The sequence below is a fragment of the Nesoenas mayeri genome, assembly GCF_963082525.1.
Source record: "Nesoenas mayeri genome assembly, chromosome: 12".
NCBI classification, from domain to species: domain Eukaryota; kingdom Metazoa; phylum Chordata; class Aves; order Columbiformes; family Columbidae; genus Nesoenas; species Nesoenas mayeri.
The window spans coordinates 21,863,983-21,884,765 of NC_137547.1; the positions used below are offsets into that span (position 1 = coordinate 21,863,983).

Here is a 20,783-nt window from a genome sequence, read left to right on the forward strand (position 1 = left end):
GTGTAACATCAGCACCTACAAGTACACCTGTCGTTTTGTGTGATTGCACATCCTCTTCTAGGTGAAAAGCTGATTTTAAGTATGTGCACAATGTCTTCAGAAGATATTATGGCAAACTGTTATTGAATGAAAAACTATGTAGGCTGATCAGTTGTTCTCTATACTCATTTTATACTGTTTTTAGATCACCCGCTATGAACAATAGATTCTTTTGAGTTAATATGTGCAAGTTTGATTTTAACAGTTTTTTATATTTACTGAGTACTTTTCTATTGGTGTGGCATGTAAAAAATACTATGCATTAAGAAGAATGCTTACTCTACTTTTTATTTCATGAGTTACCTAAGTTTCACCAGCTAAATGGAAGAAAAAAGATACCTTATTAACCTTAACAGTACCTCGTGCTATTTCAGTGTATTATATAAAGTGATATGTGACACAGGGTATGTTTTTAGCAGAACCACAAAATGGCAATGCTCCTTTTGGCACTAAATGTGGTGCTCGTCCATTCTTTTTGATGATTTGTATTCACTTTGGGGTTATAATGTTAAACAAGGGAATTGGACAAGTTTCATAACTCATTTACTGTAACGTGATACTGGGAACTAAACTTGCTGTTATTTATCTTTTGCTAATATCTTCTCTTGTTGCAGCATAAAGCCAAGGTGGAAGCAATGACCTTAGACCTTGCTTCTCTTCAGAGTGTGCAGCACTTTGCTGAAGCGTTCAAATCCAAGAATTTGTAAGTATGCAGAAAACTATGTCTAATAATTTCTTGTTATATGAACGGCCCTATCAGCTGAGCGCATTTGGCAGAATTCAGTGTAGCTGGACTGATCGGGAACTACAGTCAGTAGTTTTTTTACTGTAAATTAAAGATCATTTGCTTTCATCTTAAGAAAAAGTGATTGCAGATCTCTTATGTGCAGCCCCAGCGTTAAAGGGGCATCGATACCCTTGTGGCTGGTGAAAGAGGCCAAAGCTGAACTGCATAAAAAGGAGCTCAGGCAGCTTTGGTAAGTTCTGCAGCGGTTTGGAGGAGCTCAGGGATGAGCAATTAGCGCACTCTTGGTCTGGCTTTCTTTTCTCACCTTTTCTCTCCCTCTTTTTGTTTTTAAAGCATTTTAAAAAAGGCCTGTGAGTCAGACAGCTCCTTTTCCAGACCTGCATCTGGAATAGACAATAATTAAAACAAAAAGAGAGGGAGTGATAATGACATGACTTAACAATGGACGAATTTATGTGGATATATCAGGTTGGCTTTCGAATGCTCTGTTTAATTTAGTTTGAATCTCTAAATTGAAGAACTGATTTGAAATCTTTAAGTGCCAGCTCTTGGAGAATAAATTCCAGACTTTGTACTTTTTTCCGCAGTTTGACCCATTGATTATTGTGACTATTCAAACTGAGCTTTTTTCTGCAAATATTTCTGTAACACGTATACGTCTTACTGTACTTCTCCAGAGAATATGGCCTCTTAGACAGCTCGGAAAATGTATCGTCGTAGGGAAAATATATAACAAAGGATGTTTTTTCACTTTTGAAATACTGCCAAAGCTAAATCTCACATGGACAGAGAGATGACATTTTAGTACTTATAGATCTTTTCTATTCAAAGAATTGTCAAAACTGACTTCTAACACAAGTTCCTTTAGTGCCAGAATCCTTGATAACAATATTTTCCTATCATGTACCATCTTCATATATTAAAACTTCCTTGAAATAGAAAGACAAATCCTTGCAGTATTGTTGCTTTAATGCTGACTTGATTTCATAATATTTCATAATGTAAGAACAATAAGTGTGTTAATTTAGCTTCTTCATGCTTGTAATATGCTACACGTCTTTAAAAACTATATGGTACAGTGAAAGGTTAAAACCAACCTTGTTCCAAATGCAGCTCTTGATTCGTGTGTTGCACATCACGTCGTGGTCATCACAGCTACTCTGTTGTTATACATGTTTATAAATCCTTAGAAGTGAACGTGCTTAGATCAATTATTACCAAAGAACTTACTGTAGAAAGTGAGAACATATAGAATCAGCAAAGATATAGAGTCAGTAAAACCTGTTTTGCTTCTGTAGGCATACATTGTTTAACCAGCGTAGGTCTGTTAAGCTACATTGTCAGTGACGGGCAGGTTTTACTAATGTTTTCACCCTCATTTTATTTGGGAAAAATGAGTAATAGCATTTATAGCCTTGGGAAGTTTGTGTCTTGAATCTGTGCTCAGTGTATGTGCGTCTGGCAGGACTCTACTCCATACAGGACAGTCTGAGGTCTGTATCTGTTGGGAGACTTGTGGGGTTTTGACCAAAATGAATTTCCAGTTATATTTTGCTTAAAGCCTGAGGATGGATGGAAAGCAGACCCCACACAGTGCCTGCAGCACCAGCTCTTTTATCTGGGACAGATACAGAAGAGTTACCTTACAATCATCTGCACTGGCAGGAGAACGGACTGGAAGACCTACTAGGTCTTTCTGGCTCTCATTTTTTTGTGATTTAACCATGTCTGGATATGGTCAGAAAAGCAGTCTGTATGGCAGCAGCATCTTATTACTACAATGCCAGCCATGTGTGTTTTCTAGCCTTAATGTACACTAAATACTTTTGTCTTTTCGTTGATTTGTTTTGCCGTAGTGTCCGGAGGCTTTTGTCAGATCAGTGATTCCTTTGCATTAGTAGCTTTATGAGCAATTGAAAGAAATCTTGCAGGGTTCAGTGACAGACAGAGTCTTGTTCTTCGTGCTTTGGTAAGTCTGGCAGCTGGTAACGCCACGTTCTGAAAAGGCTTTGGTGTCTCTGATTTCATGCACCTGTATATCACAAACTGTGATATACTCTCCCAGTTCCCACGAGGTAGCTGCAAGTCCTCTAAATGACCGTAGGAATTATGTAAGAGTGCAGAGTTTTCTTTCTTACAAGTTCCTAAACTATAAAGTACTAGGAAAAGCAAATAAAGTGTGATTTTTGAATTATTTTTTTTTCTCATCTATACACCTCTCATTTGAGTTCTGAGCTGTATAGATTTTGGTTTCTGGTGAAAAAAAACCCCACTAATAATTTTCAAGTGGAAAGGAGAAATTTTATGTGAACACACACATTTTAATAAAGATCTGTATTTTTATTTCTCGGAATGCATTATATGAAGAGGCCTTTAGTATTCAGTGTTGAACACCTTCAGCTTCTGGCTGTAGATAGCTTTATTGTCTGTTTGCTTTCTCCAGTCCACTGGTGCTTTCTGGGACACTTAGGTATTCTATAGAACCATTTGGTCTTGGTGACACCTGACCGAATAAGTGAGGATTTATGAAACGCAGAATAGATTTGCTTGCCTTTTGCAATTCTGCTTTTCTGGGACACCTTGTGGCTCGGGGTCCTGCTCTTTGCCAGCAGATAGAGAGGTGTGACCATGGTCGGGTCACAGCCTGGGAGCCTGTTCTTCCCTGCTTGAGAGCTGCTGGAAAAGCATCTTCAAGGATTGGTTCACAGATCGGTTCCTGGGTGAGAAACTGGAACGGAACTCCTCTAGAAAAAATATCCCTACATTTCATTGACTTAAATTATCAAAACCTATAACAGCTGGGGAAGGTGGTGGTGGGATTGCAGGGAAAATTGCGGAGGGAACTTGCTGAGATGGTGAATCTCCTGCCGTCTTCAAATAACTTGTAGAGAAAAAAAATATCCCTTCTTGAATATGCTTGAGAATTTGAGAGCTTCTGGAAACTATGTGAAGGATGGAGAAATGTCATCCTTTGCTCAGCGGGAATTTAACAGGGGCTGGTTGCCTACAGAAAACAAATGATGCAACAGAGGGAGCATCGAGAAAAGCATAAATAATAAACGACAGGGAAGAGTTGCTCTGGAAAGAAACATTTAATATAAATTGGAGTAGTACTTAAGAGCTAAGAAGACTTCCTTGTTTGAAAGTAAAAATATTATGATTCATCTTCAAGTTATCATGCTCTGAGAGATTTGATAGGAATCTTTTATTCCTGTTTGGATTGCTTAGGTGTTGCAGCCTTGTCTACAGATAAAATTTGGGCTCAGAGTATATAAACGCTGGTAAATTATGCTGTATTCCTATAAATATATTCTAGAAAATCCTTCATCCTCAACAGAAAAATAAAATAAAGTATTTTCTTCCGTTGTCTGTGCTACTGAGTTGATACGGCTGTTTCTCTTCCTGAGACGTGTTCCTTTTAATGCACGCAGTTTCTAATAAAGCTTTGGGAGAGAAGCGTTGTGCAGATTGTTTTAGATCCTGCAGTTCTGTGATCACGGCAGAACATGAATTTTCCTTATGAATGCAGTGCTCTCCAGCTTTTCTTGCTCTTACCGTTACAAAGGTTCCGTGGGCAGAATAACCTAAACGTGAGAACTTAGTTTGGATCTTCAAAGTCGGCGTTGGGAGACCGAATAAACAATAACTGTTCAGTGGCTCATCTACCTCTTACTCTTTGTAGTACAACATGAACACCATGTGACTAATATAGAAAATGGACATCTAACTTAGTAAAATATAGATATGAAGGATTTACAGAAAAGATTATTTAGAGAAAGCCAACTCATTGTATTACAGCAATACCAACTAATTTTAGGCTCTCTTGTAGTTTGAAATGCAATGCTGTTCTTTCTGTGGTGGTTGTTGTTGTTTGTTGTTTTCCCTGTGATTTCTGGCTGTCTTCTAGTATTCCTGGCTTGATGGCTGGAGATACATTCCCCACTGGATATTTCCCCCAGGAGTGAACAATCTTCCATGTGAAGACAGTGCTAGGATTAGGATTAAAGTAGGGACAGGTCTCGGTGCACCTAAATGGCTTGATTTCTTCAAGTTAACTTCTTTATCTGTATTTAGTCTTTCCCCTCTGCGAGTTTCCAGCTCAGGCTGTTGGTTGAATGTCTCTGTTACGGAAAATCAAATAAATGATCTGTTTATAATAATGTTCTGAGCTAAGCTGGATTTGGCATAAGCTGATTTTTGTGCAGTTGGAAGAGACAGACCAACTAATTTTTCATATTAGGCTTTTGGAACTGAAAAACACTGAACTGAATCTCCTCTTCATTGAGTGGGCACGATGTGAGGAATTATGGTTGGTATTAATCCACTTTATAGACAAAATGACTGCCCTCCTGTGCTTGCATGCAATGTAGCATTTAAATTCAGTCAGCATCAGTGTTTGATGGTTCAGGGTCTGTAGGATTTAGTATTTGTGTAGGAATGCGGATTTGTGGATATGACACTTGCGTGTCTATTTCCCAGTTTAATCAGCGTGTATTTGACTCAAAGCTGCATAGTTGAATTGGGGGACAGCCCTAATGTTTCAGTTCTAAAATTTCCCAAATTGCTACCTGTTGTCAATATTTACCATCACGTTTCCGTGGCCTGTGCCTGATCCTGAGCATAGGAACACTTCCACCATCGAGAGAGTCAGCAGGCAGAAGGGAGCGGTAAAGTTACACATGAAATTTTATGTGCATCTTTAGTTTTGAGCAGCACATGCTGCCGCTTGGTTCCAATTAAAGTTATCTGCAGCCAAACAGGAAGACGTCAATTTAATGTTCTCAATATTTGAGGAGGAAAAAAAAAAAAAAGAAATAATGAAAAATAATGAATTACTCCAAAGATATAAAATAGTGTTTGCCAACAGCTTCTACTTAGAATTATCTGATTTGGTAGCAGCAATTCAAAGTTAAGCGGGATGTCAGGATGCAGATTTTCACTGCAGTTACTTTCCTATACTTTAAAATAGGATATTTTTTGGTTTTGGCGGTAAGAATTGGCACGTGCTAACAGCTCATTCCCTTATGCTGTGTGTAGAAATATGGAAAACACAGCACTTATGAATTCTGATTCTCCATTTGGAACTTCAACCAATTCTTCTGAATTCCCTAAGAGACCCAGAATGGAGAGGGCTGGGTTTTCAGTGCCCTCCTTAACCGAGGCCTCAGACTCTACGGGTACATTCATTTCTCATACTCCAAGCACAAGTGCTCTGAGACCTTGCGGACGCAATTAAGACTTCAGAGCCTGCAGAAAATTCACTCCAGGATACCGCTTTTCTACCTTTCATGTATTATACCTGACATACTGCATGTGTGCTGATTCATTGTTTAATTCCAGTTTAACCACAATTAAATCATAGACATTGTGTGATAAATTCTATTCATATATATATATATATAAAATGACATCTGTTTAGCAAGTTGTTGCATACCTAACTTAAAAGATCTAGAAAAACTGAATATATGATTTAAACAAATTATTAGTGATGCCAACATGTTTAATGGTTGTGTAGTATATGGATCTCTGTCAGAGATGATTATTGCCACTGCGTATTGTCTTTCAAAATTTGAACGTATTTTCTGACACTGTGCACATCTGTTAGTTCTTTGAGGTTTATGGAAATACTTTTTGTCAATTAAAATTAGTAACAGTCGAAGTATTATATTTGTCTTCTCAACTCAGAATACTATTGGCATTCTGACAGTGCCACCGAGGCACAAAGTTCTGGACAACATTGTATGTTTTGAGGTACCAAAACATATTCACATTGAATTAAGTGTCAAAACATTCATCGTTCAGAAGTTACTGTATCTTTAATTTAAATAAGATCAAAGCCTGAGTGCATTTGAAACGTGCATAGTAATATTTGGGTGAAAGATGTGTTTTTTTCTCATTGTAGCAGTACTGTGCCTTATTAAAGCCTAGGGATTGGCTTTCTGCATATTTTTTTTCCCTTCTTTATCCAGTTTTTAAGCTCTTGTACACAATTACACTGTTGTGGTAACATGTGGCAAGTCATGTGGAGCCAAAAATTGTTTCCAGTATTGTTTAAATTAAAAATCTCTCAAGCTTACCAGCTCCCAGCGTTTATGGGAGGCAGAGATCGTGACATTTCACCTGATCACCTTCCATTTCATCTACAGGAGTGTGGAAATATCTCCTGCCTCGGAACACATTAAAAATAGGATTGACAGTTCACCCTAACTTTATATATAGTTGCATCTGCAAAAATATTAAGTGTTTTTACATATCACTAAGAGAAAGATTTTGTTAGGCGTTTGTTACATAGTTTTATGACTATTATACAACTGTGCGAATTTTTGTGAACTTACATTTGACCTTGGACAGTTTTCACTCTTTTCACTGTAACCTAAAGAGGAAACCTTGGTAACCCCCAATGGCTTTCTGCTCAGCACACTGGTTGTTCTGGTTCCCATTTTGAGCCATGCCTAAGTCTAAGCTGAGTCTAAGATGGCTCATAAAGTCTTGGGGCCCTGTCTTCCTAAAAAAATTCCATAAAATTCAACAGCTGTGAAAGCTGAATTAAGTATCTAAGGAAGTAAAATATGTATCACTTGATATGCCTGATTAAAATCTATTCTGTTGCAAGTAAAACAAGGATTTTGCAGCATTATAGCTTAATGGTTTTTAAGAAGACCTGTGTGTTTAATTGAAGTTGTCTTCTAAAAGTTCTGAAATATAAGGCAAGAGTAGCCATTTAGTTACATACAGATAAAATGGTTTTAGTCTGTTTAGTTAAAGGCTTTCTATAGGAGATAATTAAAACACATGAAGGCAGAGTCTTCTGGCACTTGGGTATGGAAGCCTTAGTGCTGACATTAGCTAGGCCATGCATATACCACCTGTGTCTTAATCACAGAATCCAAGAATTTGTGTTATGGTCTGAAAATGTTGTATTTCTTCATTAGCTGTTCCCAAGGCCTCAAAAATCCCAGAGGATGTCAAAGCACATTAATTTTGATCACACCGTGGAATCTTTCAGGTCTGAGTGGCAGCAGGCAGCTGCTGGGGCTTTCTAACTCTGTTACAGCTCCATATATCTCTGGGCAAAACAGAGCAAGGAGTTGTCATTGGCAAGCGAAATGTTCAAAATGCATGAAGTATTTTATTGTTTGAATGATCAGCCATGGTCCTGAAAACATTTTCCAAGGAGTTAGCCATTTTCAATGGGAAATATCACAAATATGTAATAAAAGTAGTAACTGACCTTCCTTGTGAGCTGTAGCTTTCTTTTTTTTCGTAGCAAGTACTTGCTGTGTACAGATGAAATTGATACGTTTGGAAGTACGTGCAGTAACAACAAATCATTCCATGGTTATTGCAAAACTGAATGTTTCATTACAGCCGGCTTATGTTTATTTGTAACCCCTTATTTATATGTGTAAATGATGCCTCACTATTGAGATTTCGAAAAAGATGTCTGTGTCCACTTTGAGGTAGTGAATGTCCTTAGGAGAGCTGCTGAATGACAAGTACCAGGTTCTGGATCTTTACTGCTGTTTCCTAAGCATTTAAAACAAAACCAAAATGGAGCAAAGTCTCCTCTTGTTGTGTCAGAGCTTGAGAAAAGGAAGAGGCTGCAGAATGGAAATGCTGGAAGGTTGAATGGACATAGAAATGAAGTTGCGGCGCCCCTGCCCTACTCCTCTTCTCCCCAGTCTAGCCATGGGACTTTCAAAATCCATATGTATGGAGGTATTTTGAGTCCCCAGGGATACAGGACCAGCAAAGATGCAACAGGCTGATAAAGGAAAACATGGTTTCTTGGGTGGCTTTTGGTTTGAAATGTGGTCCTGAGGAGGCATTGAGGCAATGGAGGAGTGGCACTGACCCCCATTGTGAATATCAGTGCCCTGGGGATACTGTGTGCTGTCAGTCAGGGGAAGCTTACAGTGAGGTTATAGCTATGCAGAAGGGGATTCAGAGCTCTGGATAACGGGTCCCCAAAAGGTCCCTCGCATGAACCTGGTGGGGGCAGGAAACCCACCACATGCTTGTGAAATGTGACGCGTCCTCCTTTCCCTCTCGCCTTCTAGTTACAAGTTCAAAAGCAAGTACAAATGCTATTCTTGACCTTCGTTTTTAAGCAATAATTTGTTATCAAAAGAAAGCGATTTACTGATGTAATGATACCAAACAAGAAAATGTAGTTTAAAAAGTTCCTGATGTCTCAGATTTATACACTTATGGTGTATAAATTAGCCAAGTGTGGGATACAGATCATGTCACCTAATTAAACCTCATCCCTGCTTTTCTTATTTTATGTGTAGTCTTTATGAAACTCATACAAGAGTGGAAGAAGAAATCCGAGCTTGGATCATTTTTGAGGGAAGGTGCTTTTATTACACTAGGGTCAGTTTGAGGGCAATATTACGAATTTTAAAAGTGTTAAATGTTCAAAAACATTAAATGCCGAAGCGTTTATTTAATATTGGGTCTGAATTTCTCTTCGCAAGTTCTCCTTTAAAATGTTCACAATAGTTGGCATTGCTTGTGCACCCCATTAAGAGGAAAAGCAGGGCTCGCAACCTCTTTTGTACCCCTAGAGCTACAATGACAGAATTTTTCTTCGGAGGAAGATAACTGATTGATTTCTGAAGGTGTAAGATGATGTAGGGAAAACCAGGACTAATTGATGTTTTCTGTTCAGTTCTAAATCTGTTGAGACCTCTGTTCCTTCTCCAAACTTTTATGAAATTTGTGTACTCAGGCTTTTATAGAGGTAATGAATAATGATTGAGAGCTGGCTGGCCTGTATGGCAAGACGCAGACGATACATTATGAAGACATAGGGGCAGCTGCTCATAATAATTCCCATGTATTTGGTAGGAAGGAAGACGCAAAACAGTGTCAGTCCACTCCCATTAATCTCTCGGCAGTGAGGCAGAAGTATCTGCTGATCAACAGTGTCCAATCCTGCAGAGAAATCCGGTAGGATGAATTTGAGAGAATATTCCTTGCTTCCGTCAGGGCTCCAGGTCCTGTGATAGTGGAAATGAAAATGAAGCCTGTGTGACAAGGACCCGCAATTCTGTCAGCTGGCAGGTGGCAGTAAAGGGTATTTTTTGCTGGCTTTTCAGTCAATGTTTTTAGAAGAAGAGAAGTTAGACATTAAGCATTCATTTCCAAAACTCATCGAGCTTTTTGGTCTGTTTGTTTTCATCAAACGAGTCAATATTTGGGGGTTGGTGTGTTGCGGAGGTTCCCTGCTGCTGCTGGCTCGCAGTGATTTTCTCATTGCTCGGTTTCCCACCCGTGCTGCTTGTAAAACTGAGAGGGGTTTCTGGAGGAGGCTGCTCGACTCGCCCCTTCCCTGGAGAGCCCTAAGCCCAGCCTGCGTGTTGGCTCTTTCCTCGGCGCATGTCGGCATTCCCGCACAGAAGGAATTACCATTTTCTAGCTCCGAGAGGAAGCAACACGGGTGTTCGGAGTTATGGGATGGAAAAGTTCGCTGAGCTGTGACTTTGCTTCTTTATGGAAGAGAAGTCACAACCCTCTGCCTTCTTTACTGGCCGTGACATAGGTCTGCAGTTGCTTATGGGACTTTGGGGATATGGTGAGGCCTTTTCTGTTGGATTTCTGTGTAATTCCAAACAGTGTGAACTTTTCAAATCGCTTGAGAAGTGCCCCAGATGGTGTGACATTCTGCTTCATGGGAAGATTTGAAAGTATTCCCTTTGCATAATTTCTGGTTAACTATTTCATTACATTTGAAATGGGAGAACAGCAAAGCCGAGAACTCTGTTGACATTTTGGCGGTGTTTGTTTAACCTCCTAGTGAACAGGCTGCATTTGCTGAAAAATATTATTCTTACCTTTGCAAATCATCAGTAATTAATTCCCTTGGAAATATCTGCTGCACACAGGCAGCTAGAGCGGCTGCTGACAGACCAGAGTTTTACGTCGGCTAACAAATTGATTATTAATTTCATAAATAACTGATTTATAGCAACAGCTTAATTTCCGTATCTCTCTAACATCTTTGCTTGCTGTATTTTCCAATAGTGCAGAGCGGATTGCTTTGCTGCTTCTAATGGTGAACTGAGCACAGCACATAAGATCTGCATGATTCGCGGGTTAGTGATGCACCACAAGGCTTGTGAAGTGCATGAGATGTCAGAGGGTGTTCAGCCGAGGTGTTCACAATTAGGAATGTCCTTGTTCATTGCACATGCTTTTTAGCTTTCACTATATTGTAGCTGCACTTACCAGCACGGTGAGAGTTTGCTGGAAGTGCTGTATGGCTCGCAGTTAACACAGCGTGTTGCGCGGTCTCCATCACACCGGGAAGGGTAAGAAACAGTCGGTACATGCTATGGTGGAGCAGCTTATGTTCGAGTCCCAGCGCATACCTGAACTGTAATGGCAAACCACATTAGCTCGCTTGGGGTGATCTAAGTCACCGCTGAAGACACTTTACGAAGACATAGGGGTAAATTTTTGAAACACTCTGCAAGGTTTTAACTATATAGTGTTTCCAGAAATCTCAAATAGGTGCCATGGTTAGAGGGAGCAGTTTGGTGACGTTGACACCGGGAGTAAACACTAAAGGAGGTTTCTCTTTTGCTGCTGACATTTCTTGTTGGCCTTAGGTGTGCCTTTCATATACAAACACAAACTATTTGAAACCCAGGGGGAATTGTTTTGTTTCTTTCCTTGGGCTCAGGAGGAAGCTTAATGTAGATGGCAGCAATGTTTTTAATGAACTTCTGAAGTTAAGGTCGTAGTTCTGCTATCGCTTAAAAATACTCTTGTCATAAAGCAAAGCTGGAGTGCCAGATGTGCGTCGTGAATTGTCATGTATCTTAAAAATGGTTGTATCATAAAAATAATCGCACAGTCCAGCAAACGCCCATCCATCCGAGTTCCGAGAACCGGTCTCTGCTGTGTTTCATAAGGATTTGAAAAAAAAAAGACAAGAAAGGACAGAAAGGGTGTTTGTCCCTGATGGTGGGGGTCGGGAAGGCTGCAAGGTGTGTAGCGTTGGGATTACAGTGGAAATGTCAAGGAATTTGGAGTTTTCTGGACTTGATTTTTGAGTGAGCGGCATGTGACAGTCTGGGTGCTTCTCTGGTTTAGTTTAGTAGAATCTTACCCTTTGCAAAGTGAATTAGGAGTGCTTCAAGTTCCTTCGCTGTGGCATTTCTGGTTTGCCCGGTGCCAGCGGTGCCGCCAGAGCGGCCAACGTGCTCAGCCCTGCCGAAGCCTTCACGCCTCTGCCCAGCACGCACAGGGGCGCCGTTGCATGGATTGCATGTTCGATTTATGTATTTATTCATTGTTTTTCAATGCTTGTGCCGATTCAGGCCTCTCCACATCCTGATCTGCAATGCCGCCGTGTTCGGGGCTCCCTGGTGCCTGACGGAGGACGAGCTGGAGTCCACCTTCCAGGTGAACCACCTGGGCCATTTCTATCTCATCCAGCTGCTGGAAGATGTTCTACGCCAGTCGTCTCCCGCCAGGGTTGTGGTGGTGTCCTCCGAATCACACAGGTTGGTGAACATCACCTTCTATTCAGCTGAAATCTGCGCTCCTTAGAGCATCAAACGCTCACGGCAGAATTGCGGGAGCTTTTGGAAATGGAAGGATTTCTGTTTAAACAATCTAAGCAATACTAATACCTGTGGATTTGTCTCTCTTGCTGGATAAAGTGTGTTCTAGTTTTATAACAATATGTAGGTATTTTTTGATGGTTCTTTGTATGAATGCAGATTTTTGCTGTGTTTCAGACCACTCATTGATTTTGTGAAGAGATGGAATAATAATTGATTAAATCTGAATGGCATGACCTATATTGATTTGTCATTCAACAACTTCAACATCTTACCAAGAAGAATGTGCAGTTATTTTAGCAGGAGAAACAATGCAATTAAAAACTGCTAGATGAAATCCAATTGTTTTATAATGAGAAATTAGGGAATTCAATGCAGGCATTAGCTGTATAATTGTAAAATGGGAAGTAGTGTAGTTAATACATATTAGAAATCTGACCATGCCTCTTTTGGTGAATTTTTTAATTAAAATGTTAGATGCTCATCTTTTCCACCGCCAGGAGAAGTGCAGTTGGCAAAGGCGACGTTGATGAGGTTTGCCTTATTTCAGACATGCTCGTGGTGTTTGCGTTAATAACTGAAAAGATGGATTTGATTTAAATAAAGCTCCCTGTGCAAAATGCATGCCCCAGTTCTGAATTTCAGTGGGCACAAACCACTTACTGCCTTCTGATTTAGTTCAGGGACTGCAGGATTAGAACTATAATGTCCAGCTTTAGACATTACTGTTGATTCTATTTCACTTTTGCTCGTGTGTAGCAGCTCTAGCAAACCAAATGGAAGAATATGTGAGTGCTCTGTATTTCTGAAATGTTTTAGTGACCCAGAATGAAGCTTATTTTTTTAATCATGCTTCCATAAAATGTAACCCCAGGGACCTGGTAGAGAGAGACCAGCCAAGGGTCAGGCTGAAACCTTTATCACTTCCAAACACAGGGGCTTATGGTATAAATGACACACTGCAGATAGATTTACTTCTACCACTTTAAATTTATGATGGCTGAAATGAAAGGAAGCAATAGAAAATGCCAGTAATAATCCTCCCCGGTGTTAAAAGACATGAAATGTCTAGTAATTAGGTGGTAACAAAATCTGGACATCCTTATCTTTGCAAATCACACCAGGTTTGTGAAAGCAAGTAGCAGAGTCCTGGTAGGAATGAGGGAGGCTACTGCAGGGCAGGCAAGATAGCTCTGGAAATAAATCTGCCAGCTCCAATCACTTGCCAGATGTGGAGGGCACAACGGGATACGTATAAATGAGCTGTTATTTAATGGGAGATTATGGTGAATTGTCAGCTGCTTGTTCCCCTTTGTAAGTTTGCGTCTCTGGTAGTATTTTAAATGACATCTTTGTTTTTTACTGTACTAAGTGCTGTGCGTTCCTAGAGATCACATCTCTAGACATCTTTATCTGAGTTTTCGGAAGCATTTTTGAGAGTGCTCGTTGCTAACTCAGTGAGATCAGCCGAGGTTTATAGAAACCTATCAAAAAAACAAGCAACATTCTGTGTTTGAATACAATAATAAATACAACGGGTCAGTTTCCCTTTTTCTAAGGGGCCTAATTCATGCACTGTGGCATATCTTAACACTTAAACTTAGCATTGTCAATAACTGTGCTTTTTCCCCCCAATCTGGTTAATGGCAAGAAGGTGATGTAAGGAATTAATTTAGACGTTAGGTATTATTGGGTAGCAGGACTTTCTGACCTACTTGAGAACTCGGAGCCTTAAACTGTGTTGTAAACCAGAAGTGTTGGTATCTAATTACTGCCATAAACCTTGGCTGGATCTTTTCGCTGGAGTCAAGACCCCCTGTTAGGGGAGAAATAAAGTCCTGTGTTTGCAGACAATATTACACTAGACTGCTCCAAGGCAAAATAGTTATTTGCCTCTCTGGCTCTTCATTCATTTTTCGTTACTTCTCTGGATTCAGCACAAATGAATTTTGTTTAAATTAAGCTTTTGGGTACTTTAAGCACGTTATATTAAAATTAGAATAATAGGTAGGTCGACTTTCCTTCTGCCTTTATTTCTGTGCCGTTAATTTGATTGTACAGCCCTTATCCTGCTGAATTCCATGAGATTGCCGACCTAAGTAAGATCGACTCACATAAGGACGCTTGCAGGACTGGTCTCAAAATACGCCTCTGTCTTTCTGCTATACAGTATGCACCAAGTATTTTATTTATAGATTATTTTTGGCTTCGTAAATGATTGCTTGAGGAATTAATATAGGAAATTCCTCCCAGAATAGTCCTGTTAATTTCAGAAATGTATTTTATCCAGCCGAAAATTATGAAAGAGAAATTTAGTTATTGAGATTGAAGAGCTAATTCTGCAAGTCACGGAGCACCCCGGATTCCTCTTGAGTTGCTTTTCTCTGAGCGTATTACAATGCTGCTCACAGAATGAATGTAGAAATTCCAGCTGATCTCTCAATTTCTGGGCACGAGATGCAAAATTAGTAAAGATATTTTAAACCATTTTTCTAATGTGCACTATAATTATGTTTATCCCTGTTCTCCCCAGCTGATTCTGAAAACTCTGAGTATTAAAAAAAGCTTGCTAAATCCTTTTTATTTTTAGTAGCTCTTAGGAGTAAAACATAGATCTGTAGCTAAATGGGGTGTTATTTTCTAATATTAGGATGTACTGGTAAAATCAAATAGTAAGAGCTGGGGGGGAAATGCTTTATGGAAACTTCCTTTTCTTCAGCGAAATGTCTTTAGAATATTCACTACTTTGTTATTAAAAAAAGAGAAAGAAACAAACAGCTGGTGTTTAATGACTCTGTCAGACCCAATTAAAAAACATCAACTAGTTACTTTGATTTGTGTTCAGCCATGCCATGGGTATACTTAAAAACATTCTACTCTGCCAGAACTCATTTTGGCTTTGTTTACGTTTATCTTTTAAACTTATAAGACTATTGATGGCAAGTTACCAAGGTTATAACCCCTTTATATTCATCAATTTTTAATCTAAAAAAGAATCTAAGAGGCAGTGAGACTCATCCATAGTTACTTGAGCACTTAAATGAAAGTGTGCAGTATGTGAACACTGGGTGAAATAACCAGGGAAGGGAAGAAGGTGAAAGGACGCTGCTTTTTTCTGCTTCTACTGCAGCTTTTTTATCCCACATTATTCACACAAGTTAATTGGATCTATGACAAAATATTCTTTTTTATTTAAAATAAAGTGATTCCTAAGTTATATACAATGCCTTTAAATCATGAAAGCCATTTTTGACTTGTTTTAATTTATTATTTCCTTTTGCTAATTGGTCTTTAATTTTACTGCCATATTATATGAGGCTGTTCCTCGGGTCTCAGGCAATTTCCAGTAGACGCTTTCAACTGCTAAATAAGCCGTTGTTTTATGTTGGTTCTGGCCAAGTTCTGCTCTGTTGTCTACATTTTATGTTGTTCTTAATGAGAGTGAAATTAACTCTGAGGTATCTAAGGCATATTTACTGGTTTTTAGATTTACAGAAATTAAAGACTCCTCTGGAAAACTTGATTTCAACCTGCTTTCTCCATCTAAGAAGGACTATTGGGCTATGTTGGCCTACAACCGTTCCAAGCTCTGCAATATACTGTTCTCCAACGAGCTGAACCGGCGCCTCAGTCCCCATGGGGTGACGTCTAATTCGGTCCATCCTGGAAATATGATTTACTCCTCCATTCATCGTAACTGGTGGGTGTACACCCTGCTGTTTACCTTGGCTCGACCTTTCACCAAATCCATGGTAAGTGAATAACTTACAGTATTTTACACATCTTCATTATAAGTTATAAAAATCCAGATGTATGTATCTGCTTTGACCCATTGTCTTTTTTAACTATGACCATGATTTTAATGACAAACGTAGTGCCAAGATAGTGAGTGCTCCAAAAGAGGATTCTTCAACCATTTGAGATGAACTTTGTCGGTCTTCAGTAAAGGTACCTTATTAGATGAAGTGCATGACTTCATTGTTTGAATATATGATTTTAAATGTGATTAAGGTAGTTGTACATCTCAGGTGTGGGGTATTTTAGAGTTATTTCTATGCTCAGTGTATGTAAAACAACAAAAAGAGTTGCTTTGGTTTTGAAGCGGAATGCGCTTGACTGCATTTTTTATGTAAACAGATGCCCTAGTTAGAAAAGATACTACAGACATTATTAATGGCTGAGGGAAAGTGCTTTCAGTGGTAAAAGCACCTTCATTCATTTTTAAAAAACAAAGCAAAGCACAACAAACCAAACAACAACTCCAAACCCCAACAATGTTCTTGTTTCTGATGAAGCTCTGAAGGCAACGGGTGTTTTCCCTTTGTCTCCGTTGCACTTTGGACTGGCACCACGACAGCATGAAAGGAGATGCAGTTCTTTCTTAGACAACATTGTGAGACTTCATTATATAACAATTTGCAGCATCTCCAGCACTCGGAGAGGTTACACTTATTGCTTTGACCTCTACCCCAGGTTATTAATAAGGTGTCCAAAGTCCTTTTTTTAAGGTGGACGATGAGTTTTACGTCATTGAGAACTGGCTTCCTTTAACCTTACTCATTGTTTCTCATGCCTCATTGACCAACAAGAAGGGTATTCCCAAATGGGGGGTAGGGAGAGGAAGTCTCCCTTGAATTTTTGCAGCCATGGATCGTGGAGGTGAAAAGGCTCACACCTTTGCAGAACCCATCTTGCCATGGCAATGCGTTCAAACCCAAACCAGGCTCCTTTTACAGAAGCCTTCACAGCTGACAAGAGCTGTTGTGGTGTAACGTAACTCCTCGAGCTGGCGATACACACCAAATTAATTGCTTTTATTTGAAAAAGGTCAGAGAAGGAGTTGTTGAGGTAGGGAGATCCATCCTTTAGTAGCTTAATCTACTGCATAACCTATAGCGTCTGAGCAAATCAGTGGTGGGACTTGTATATATGGCTGCAAAATAAAAAAGTGCTTGTGCATTTCATGGTCATTGAGATAATTAAATTAATTTTAATTTATACCGAGTTAATGTAAGTGGAAAACACATCTTGTAGTGTTTAAAATGGTTACATGTCCAAAAATGAAGAGCTTCGTGAGCAGTGCTGTGTCTTCAGTGGGACTCGTGGAGTGGAGATGTGCATGCTCAGGTGTGCGTGCTGTCAGCGGGCAGGCAGGAGGGCTTCACACCTCCAACCTCCGCCTGCAGCCCTACATATGCAAAACCTATTCATGGCCATGGGGTCGGTAAGTGAGCATTCTGGCACCCTGGGACAAGTAATAATATCTTTCAACAGCTTATTTTTTGACCTTTCAAACCTTGTCTCTGCTGTATTAGGGCTAGTTTATAAAACAAATTCTTCCCGTTCTCTAGAGGATGGGTAAGTGGATGTTGTCAATGTCCCGTGAAAAGGATCCAGTCTGTGGAACTTTGGTGAATTGTTAGTTTTATTTGCTCTGACATATCTTCAAAAAGGAACCTTTTGTGTTTCTTGCTCAGATAATCTCGTGCTGGAAGGAAGAAAATAAAACACTGAAGTTCATTTTGAATTCTCTAAAACAACTGGTAGATTTTTATTTTATAGTATCTATTTATTTACATGTGGTACATAAAAGAGAATAGAAAACATAGTACAAAAAATATCAGCAGTGAATAATAGTGCACTCCAGTCCAAGTCAATCACTTCAGTAAGCCCTTCTGTGTTTGTATATATTGCACTGAGGTTATTTGAATGTTACGATGGAGGGTATGGGCTAGAGGGTAAGCATCGCTTTTAGAACTCATATTCTGATACGAATTGTTATGTTCGCCTGAACCTTAATAATGTTTCAATTGCCAGTAATACTAGAACAATGCCCCTTCCTGAGTATGCAGGCAAACTGAGCTGAAACTCTCAACAACATCAGTGTAACAGTGGTTTAAGATTTGTAGGGAGCAAATTGTGCTGTCGCCAGCCTGGAATAGGCTTTGTTGAGGATCTTTTTTGTGGCCTTCCTCTCGGGATTTCTGTGGCAGCTCACCCGCGTTTGCATGAGTGGTTTGGTCAGAATCCTGAGCGTGTGTCTTAGAGCTTAAAGCCGAAGGTTGTGAACCGCACGCTGCCGTGTTTTGCAAGGACGCCTGCACTGCACAGCGCAGCATGATGCAGCAGCATTGGAAGCAGTGGCCGGGGAGCAGGGTCCGCAGCTGGAACCGAGAGGCCGTGTCGGGGTGATGCGGAGCGAGGTGAGGTTTATCAGCCCTGGCCCGGGGCTGGGCTGATGTTCCCACACCAGTTTTGATCCCCGAGGCTGGAGGTTTAGCTGCTTTAGCATTGTGGTGCATGGGGAGCCTAATCCTCCTGGAGCCAGTTTCAAGCGCTCTGCTGTGTTTTGAACCATAGAGGCTCCTGGAGTCTGTACAGATACATGCACATATACGCATATATATATATATATACACACAGAGTCTGCAGCTGCACGTACCTCATTCTAACTGGGGCCTTTTCATATTCTAGTGAAAGCCATTAATAAAAAGCAATTACATCTTTAATTTGTATTTTGCAAAGGCAGACTTAGTAGGTGTTCTGAGAGTGGTGGTAGCTCAGAGTAACAGTCATAGTTTCACCGTTTTTGGAAAAATCAAATCTAGATCCAGGAGAAAATTAGAAAATACATTTGTTTCCTTACTGTTGTTTCCCAGAAAAATACAATTCTTATGTTCTATCCTGGGTGCAAGTTGCTACTGTGAAATCAGTCTTCATGCCTTTGACTTAGTTGTCATAATTTTCTGTGGTACTTATAAAACCATCTATTTAAAGTTTACTTACTAGAAATCGTGACACTTCAGTAGTTATTTTGTTTTGTTTCCAACACATTGCATACCTGAAATATATGATTTTAATGTAGTTGTCTAGTTCCTGAATGCTGAAGAGCGCCACCTAATATCACACTCTGATTTACCCACTTGCTGTTATTTGCTGCAACTACAGTGACTTAATTTCGGTAATTAGGACACTTTATGACGTCAGGCTGGTTTAAGTTTCTGCTTAAAGAAAAAGTTTGCAGATCACTTAGAATCTGGTTTTCCTAAAAGAACAGACAGATTTCGGTGGGGTTTGACTGTCTTTCAAGCGTCAGGGTTTTAGAGGCATCATTTTAGTTGCTTGTGTAAATGGTCACACCTTACTGCAAGAAAACCTGCAGCTTCACAGTTTTCGAACCTGTTTTATGAGTGACTGCAACATAAGAATTATGGTATGTTTGTGCTGGTTATAGTGAACTCTTCTGTAGAATCACAGAGGGTTATCTGGCCAGGTTTTGAAATATAACACGATATTTAAGTCACCGATGGCTGTAGGTACACAGAAAGTTCTTTTGTTAAGTAGAGCACTGGAAATTGAAAGACTATTCCTTTGTTTCCCAACCACATCTTGCCAAGTTCTAAAATCTGCAAGGGCTTCCTAGACAGAAATGGAGAACAAGTAGTTTTTTTGTAGAAATCAATAGTTGCAAATGAATTACCATTTTATTATTGTAGGAACTGTAGCTCTACAAATGTTCAAAGGGCCTCTCTTTTCCTTACCACTATATGGTTACTGAGCAAATTGGAGAAGCTTATGGTATAATTAAATGTAAATTGAAACAAGTGGCCACTATAAATAACAAATTGGAAGAGCAGCTCCAGAAGTGCGTGCGTGGGGCACACGTATGCATAGCTGGTTTGATCTAAGGCGTTATGGTTTGTTTCCTTTGGCTTTTCTTCTACTTTTTTTCTTCTTTTTACGTCTCTTTCCTGCTCTTTTGCTCTCTTTTTTACTTCTTTCTCTTTCCCCCGCTCCTTTTCTCTCTCCTCATGCAAGTTGGCTCAGGGACAGTGTAACCAAGTGGTTTCTTTTGTTTTAAATCAATGCTAGTCATTCAGAGCCAATCAGATTCATTACTATTTACATATGAGATTAAAAATAAATACATTTATTGTAAGTTTCCAGCTTACACTGAGCATGTTATCTAGTGTCACCCCCAGGTGATTTTGTGAGTGTGCAATGGCATATAAAATTAGAAGCAGTGCCGTTATCACACACTTGTGATAGTCTTACATAGAACCAAATATTTTTGTTGGCAGGTAACAGAGCAGAAAGAATATCATATGTTAGAGCAGCGAGAGCTTAACAGATGTTTCAGTGAACTGCATTTTCAAAGCCTTTTACATTAAGAAGTGGCTGGGGTTTGTAGAAGTTCTGAGACTATTGGGTTACATTTCCTGTAGCAGTGCAAAGCAGCCATTGTGGTAGAGTTTTAGCAGATGTGTTACCCCCTTTTAATGGCTGTGAATAAAACATTGGTTCTGTTGTTGAGATATAAATTACAACTAGAAGAGCTCAACCTGTCACCCTTGACATCCCGTTAGCTGCAGTAAGACCATTCTGCCCTTAATTTTTCCCTGTGTAAGAGACTGATGGTT

The 20,783-nt window shown here is 39.6% G+C and overlaps 1 protein-coding gene across 1 annotated transcript in view; it reads left to right on the forward strand.

The window, feature by feature from the left end:
- WWOX (WW domain containing oxidoreductase) overlaps positions 1-20,783 on the forward strand; it is a gene marked incomplete at its 3' end in the record, with an annotated part of 459,260 nt that overhangs the window by 88,977 nt on the left and 349,500 nt on the right. The window contains exons 6-8 of the mRNA XM_080351666.1: positions 654-742; positions 12,118-12,303; positions 15,851-16,115. Of these exons, the coding sequence (XP_080207792.1) occupies positions 654-742; positions 12,118-12,303; positions 15,851-16,115 (540 nt within the window). The remainder of the gene's footprint in view (positions 1-653; positions 743-12,117; positions 12,304-15,850; positions 16,116-20,783) is intronic.